Here is a 6,185-nt window from a genome sequence, read left to right as displayed (position 1 = left end):
TCCTGCACAAGTTTCTGAAAGCGTCACTTCTCTGTCCAGGATAGCCCTCAGCATGCCTCTCACCCCTGATACTGCTGCCTGCTTTAGAATTCGGAAGGCAGGTAGGCTCTTAGTTTCCCGACTTCTTGTGAGCTCCAGGAACCTTGATGATCACTTGATACTTAAACTTTATCTTGCTTTAAAGCAAATTAGAAAATAATGGCTACAATATTGTTCTAACTGCTGTGGTGACCTAGGTCTACAGTTCAAATTAAACATTAGCTCATATTGCCTCCAGGTTTGAAACGAATGTACCCAGAAGAAATTTACAAAGGGATGATGATGATGAAATATTTTAAGTGCAAACAAGAAGAGTCCTGTATGCTGACCCTGACAAGGCTGTGTCGTCTAAAGTCCCTATTTGGGTCCATGTTTGTCCTTTCCCGTAGCTTCTCTCTGAACTTGCCTCAATCTTGTGCCTAAGCACCCCAGTTCACTGTTTGTTAAATGCCTCTGATATCTATGTGCAAATCCCTTATTTTATCCCAGAAGAGGTCACATACACATAACTTTAATTCCCTGCAGGGATAGTACTACCACTGCTGATCAATTAGCAAGACTCAAGATCTGCAGCACCCGAATGTGTGCCAGAAATTAAAAAATAAAATGCTTATATTATAAGCACACAGAATGGTGTTTGCTCACCAGAATTGTTAGTTGGGGTATTGCATCCTACCTTTTGTTTCCCGCAGTCCGTCCTTGGATGCGCGAGGTTTTGGTTGATTACCTTTTATTGCATTCTAGTGGGAACCAGTTTCTCCACCTGTTTTCATTCTTGCTCATGTCAGTTCCCTATTGTTCCTTGGGTCTGAGGATGCAGCTAGATCTCAGAGTGGGAGAGAATGAAGTGAGAGATGCTGTCATGTAGGGCATCAGCTGGTGAAGACCCAGTCCTGTTTACTTCTTCCCTAGGTCAAAGCAGGCATCATGCAGGAGCTATGTGAGCAGAATGCTTATCAAGTACTTAGGACGAAGTATGCAGATGTTTAATTTACCACCTGGAAGCTTTGGGAAACTGGACTCTGATATCTTTCCTGGAATTAGTTTGTCTCTCAAAAGTCCTTTTCTGAAAAACATTGATCTCTGTAACTTGTCCAATATTCTTTAACATCTTACTTATTAATACGACTGCCAGCATCTTAAAGAATTTGACAGTTTAGGTGAATTCTATTGACAGAAAAAGTATGGACTCAAAGCTTTTCCTCTAAAATAAATCTGTCGTGTAACATTAAAGTTGGCTCAGAACGCAGGTGTGTGTTTCTGATTGAGGAGGTGGAAGAGGGGGAAGAGCTCCATCCAGACCAAGGAGGGTCCAGGAGGAGGACCCGACAGCAGAAGCCACGGATATTGCAATCCTAGCCTAAGCCACATCTCTGTGACAGAGTATCCCTGAGTCCAAGGAACCCTACCCTCCAACGGGGATGTTAACCCTGGAGCAACATGGCGATGAGTAGCAGAGCTGGAGTCCCACAGGAGCTTCAGTTCTGTGGGATTTGTACTGTCTTCTCTACCTAGTCTCAACCGGATGCTCAGGGTTTGGGAGGTCAGAGGTAAGGACTGGCATTTTTCAAGGTAAGGAGACTCTCCTCCCCGGAAATGGACTCCTCCAGTCTCCACAGGTGATTACTCAGGTACTTTCACTTTTCCATATATAGGAGTCACTCAGGAGCACTCTGGCTGGTGGAGGAGGAGTGACGCCTCCCGTCCAGTCCACTCCCCTTTCCCACCATCCTCACCTCGCTCTCACGTGCTCCTGACAGCCAAGCAAGAGCCATCCCTGTGTCTCTGCTAAGGACAAGCTTGCTGGGTTTAAAGAAGAACTCAGGCAAAGTCACGGCATTAGAACTGCCACTCTGAAGAAGCTTCCCGGAGCAGTGTGGAGAGATGAACGGGTCGGTGGATGGCTTGTGTGACCACTCTCTGAGTGAAGAGGGCGTCTTTATGTTCACATCTGAGTCTGTGGGAGAGGGACACCCTGGTGAGTAGGCTGAGCTGGACCGACTCCACCAACGGGGTCACGTTGAGTAGAGTCCTTGGAAGCAAATTGTGTTAGTATAAAGGATCTCTAGAGAAACAGTGAAGTGTTTTTCATTCTAATAATTTGTAGCTTTATGTAACAGTGGCCCATCAGGCAAATGATAATTTATAAGCTAATGAAGCTGAGGTCCATAGCTGCTGCCCACCACCAGCATCTCAACATAGTGGGGCTGCAATGGAAAGCAAGCCGTGGATGACTAATGTTTTATACATACAAAATTTATCCCCAGATCTTAACTTCTTGTAGTCTTTTTTTTTTTTTTGAGTGAGGCCTTAATCTGTTATCAATGAGCAGCTTATGTCAACAGAGAATGTTCCCTTACACAACGCCATGGGTCACTAAATTTTGCAGGTAAATCACAGGCACTTTAGAAGTGACTGGTTGTGCTTCTAATTGGTGCTGAGACAAATCTCCAGGTCCTGCAAGTCTCAGGTATATTAGCTAAGGTACATGTAGATGACTTCTTGAGGAGGAGGAAGATTCAGGCAGTTTTTGCCCCTGACAGGTAGGGAACAGTGTAGTGGGGGCATAAGAGGGGCTTCCTTGGTGGTAGCCAGGACCATGGTCAGAAGTCCAGGACCTCAAGTCCTAGGACACTGTCTCTCAGGCTTTAGCATGTACCAGAATCACTCGAAGCACCCTTTAAAACAGGGTACTGGACCCCACCCCAGAAGTTCTGATTCAGCAGGTCTGGGGTGGGAGCTGAGAATGTGCATTTCTAACAAGTTCTCAGGTGATGCTGATGTTGGTTAGGGAAGATCGCTGTGAGAACAACTGCTGTAGGAGAGCTCTGGGGGCTGGATGCACTAGTTCCTGTTATTTAAGCACTTATGCATCTTCAAAATTCATTTGAACATTTGCAGTTTTTGGTAGCTTATTCCCAAGCCTGCCTTTTTTCATCTTCCTTGTCTTCATTCTCTTTTGAAGATATTTAACTTCCACACTGTGTATACCAGCTTTGGCCATCTCAATGCACTACTCCTTCCATATGTTAAGCCAATGGCTCTCACCCAGGGGCAATTTTGCCCTCCCTGCCTCCTGAAGACATTTGTGGTTGTCACAACTGTGGGGAAGGGAATGCTATTGACATCTAGTAAGTAGAGGCCAGGAATGTGGCTAAACATTCCACAATGCACAAGACAGCCTTATGGCTCAATTGAGTGTAAACAGACTCTTTCATTATGCACAACTTTATAGATGAAGGTTCTAGGTTTACTATACTCATAATCTCAGATACATTGCTATGTCTGACACCTTCTTTACAGCCCCATGGCAGTGAAGGCCATATATAGATAAGGAAAGAGACTTACTCACCCTGGAGGAAATGGGCATGCAGTGGCCAGTGGTCCCAAGCATGGCTTATTGTACACAATACCAATGTTCTCACTGGACAGGGAATGAGAATTTCAACTCATCAATCACTTGTTTTCTACCTCATGACAATCTATCAATTTGTTCGATTCCACTTTCACTTACTGCTTTAAATTAACTGCCCATGTAAGTCAGTTTCCTCTAATGCTGGGTGACTTTCTGCTTATCATTCCATTGCTGAATTCCTCTCCACCAGAAAGATAAAATTAATGTTTCCTTTTTAATTACCAAGAAGACGAACTATTGACTGTCTTGGGTCTACCAAGTGATGCTGATAAAAATTTTGAAAGTCTAAAGAAATACTTCAGAATGGCCTCCTTAGGGTCTGTCTTAGTCATCTAGTGCTGCTATAACAGAAATACTAGAAGTGGATGGCTTTAACAAAGAGAAATTTATTTCCTCACAGTAAAGTAGGCTAAAAGTCCAAATTCAGGGCGTCAGCTCTAGGGGAAGGCTTTCTCTGTTGGCTCTGGTAGAAGGTCCTTCTCATCAATCTTATCCTGGACTAGGAGCTTCTCCATGAAGGAACCCCAGGTCCAAAGGATGCACTCTGCTCCCGGCACTGCTTTCTTGGTGGTATGAGGTCCCCCTGTCTCTCTGCTCGTGTCTCTCATTTATATCCCAAAAGAAACCAGCCCAAGACACAATCCAATCCCATAGATTGGGTCCTGCCTCATAAACACAACTGCTGCCCATCCCCCTCATTAACATCATAGGGGTAGATTTACAGCACAGGAAAATGGCATCAGATGACAAAATGGTGGACAATCACACAATACCAGGAAGCATGGCCCAGCCAAATCGAAAGACACATTTTTGAGGGGCACAATGCAATACATGACAGGCTCCATCTTGGTCTGTGGACTTGTTTTGACACCCTTGCCTGACTCCAGCTTTATCCATAGTAGCTGTTGCATTTCCCTATGAGGACTGGAAGCATACGAACTGTATCATTTGGACATCCATGATCAGCTTGTGAATAGCCCCTAGGAGTCCTGATGGGTAGGCCTAACGTGGCCATCATATACCTGTTTTAGGATGTTTTAGCAGTGGGAACCCCTCCTTGTTAGCTTATACAGAAGCTCTGGACTCAGATAACCTAGATTTACAACCAGGGTCTGACACTGGCAGGAAGGTGGATCGAAAAACTCAAGCGTATGTTTACTAGCAGTTTCTGAAGGAGAGATTAGAAAGTTTACCTTTATGGCATATTAATTACAGAACTTATTATATACTCTTGAGAGCAGAACTGCTTGATTCTGGATCTGGACTCTTATTTAAAAAATTTGTTAATCTATTAAGAACTGACTCTTGTTAATCTATTAAGAACTCAACTTTGAATGCTTGAAATGAGATATATGTGTGGAAGTCACTTTTATTTCTGAATTTGTGAACTCTGACAGTTCACATAACCCACAAGCAAGAGTGGATTTTTTCACAGTGTCACTAAGTGAGCATGCTAGACCACATAGAGGCTTTATAGCAGAGAGGAGGAGAATAAGATCAAATTCCAGCTCATACTGAACACTGGCCAATCCAACCTTAACTGATAAAGTCAAACTCAGCTATCAGGACATCTGGCATCAGGAGGCTGAGTGGTCATGGAGGAGGATCTGAGAGGCGCTAATGGAAATATCTCGTGGAGCAGTGAGGGTGTGTAGGTGTAATCCTGTAGAATTCTCATGAATGGAAGCTTGGGCTTGGGTGTGGTGGTTTGTAAACAGTGTATTGTGTCTTGTGGAATCTGCAGTGTGGTGCATCTGTTTGTCCATTGTGGTTCTACAACTTGGCACCTGATCCTACTGATGTTATTAACTATTTTAACTTCTGTTTCTAGGACCTTTCCAGATGTTAGAATTAAAGGGAATATGTTGAGGAACGAGAGACATATTGGTTACAAGAACTTGTGTGCATTTGTGTGTGTGTGTACATGTGTGCCAATTACTTTGGGCTCTTAGAAGAGCTAATTTGGGAGTGTATGTGTCTTTTGAAGTAATTCTATGACTTATATAATACACATCACCCAAAATTAGGCAGGAGTGGAAAGAAATAAAAATTCCACAGTGTTTCTAACTTTTATTTTTAAAGAAGCATGTCTTAGGTGGGTAGATTTGATACGTAAACTGACAAAATTCCTAATCATTTTAACATCCTTGGTATGTTATACCTTATATTTCAGTGACTTTCCCAATGTTCTTTCTTGTCCAGATAAGATCTGTGACCAGATCAGTGATGCAGTGCTGGACGCCCATCTCAAGCAAGACCCCAATGCCAAGGTGGCCTGCGGTGAGAAATGCCTGGGTCCTGCCTGCCGGAGACCTCAGTGGGCTGGGCTGAGACCTTTGTAGTGCGCATAAGACCATGGAGTCCTACTCCTTGGTTTCTGAATCGGTGTCCTATGGTCTGCAGTGGGCTAATTCATTATGCAACATTTCCTATGAAATAGAAGGGAGGAAAAACATTGCTAACTACGAAACAAACTGGTAGTTATCTTGGTAAGAACTTGGCAGTAGCTATCCTAGCAACCCTAAACAGTAGAGGGTCAAATTGGAGAGTGGCCTCTCTGACACTTGATCTCCCTGGGAGTGGGGAGCCTTTCAGTGTTGCTAAAAGAACTCTCCACACGAGATACAAGACCTTGGAAACAAGGGAAGCCACTGGGTGGTTGTGAGCTGCACCCCCATTAGAGGAGTTCTTTTTTTTTTAATATATATATTTTATTGTACTTCAGGTGAAG

General features: G+C 43.7%; 1 protein-coding gene across 1 annotated transcript in view; it reads left to right on the top strand.

The window, feature by feature from the left end:
• The first annotated feature begins 1,854 nt into the window (after positions 1-1,854).
• The window catches only part of MAT1A (methionine adenosyltransferase 1A), a 20,085-nt gene continuing 15,754 nt past the window's right edge, over positions 1,855-6,185 (top strand). The window contains exons 1-2 of the mRNA XM_004389889.1: positions 1,855-2,017; positions 5,657-5,734. Coding sequence (XP_004389946.1) covers positions 1,924-2,017; positions 5,657-5,734 — 172 coding nt within the window. The 5' untranslated portion in view covers positions 1,855-1,923. The remainder of the gene's footprint in view (positions 2,018-5,656; positions 5,735-6,185) is intronic.

The sequence above is a fragment of the Trichechus manatus genome, unplaced genomic scaffold, assembly GCF_000243295.1.
Source record: "Trichechus manatus latirostris isolate Lorelei unplaced genomic scaffold, TriManLat1.0 scaffold00265, whole genome shotgun sequence".
NCBI lineage: Eukaryota > Metazoa > Chordata > Mammalia > Sirenia > Trichechidae > Trichechus > Trichechus manatus.
Note: the sequence above shows the minus strand (reverse complement) of the source record. Positions and strands in the feature narration are given on the sequence as shown.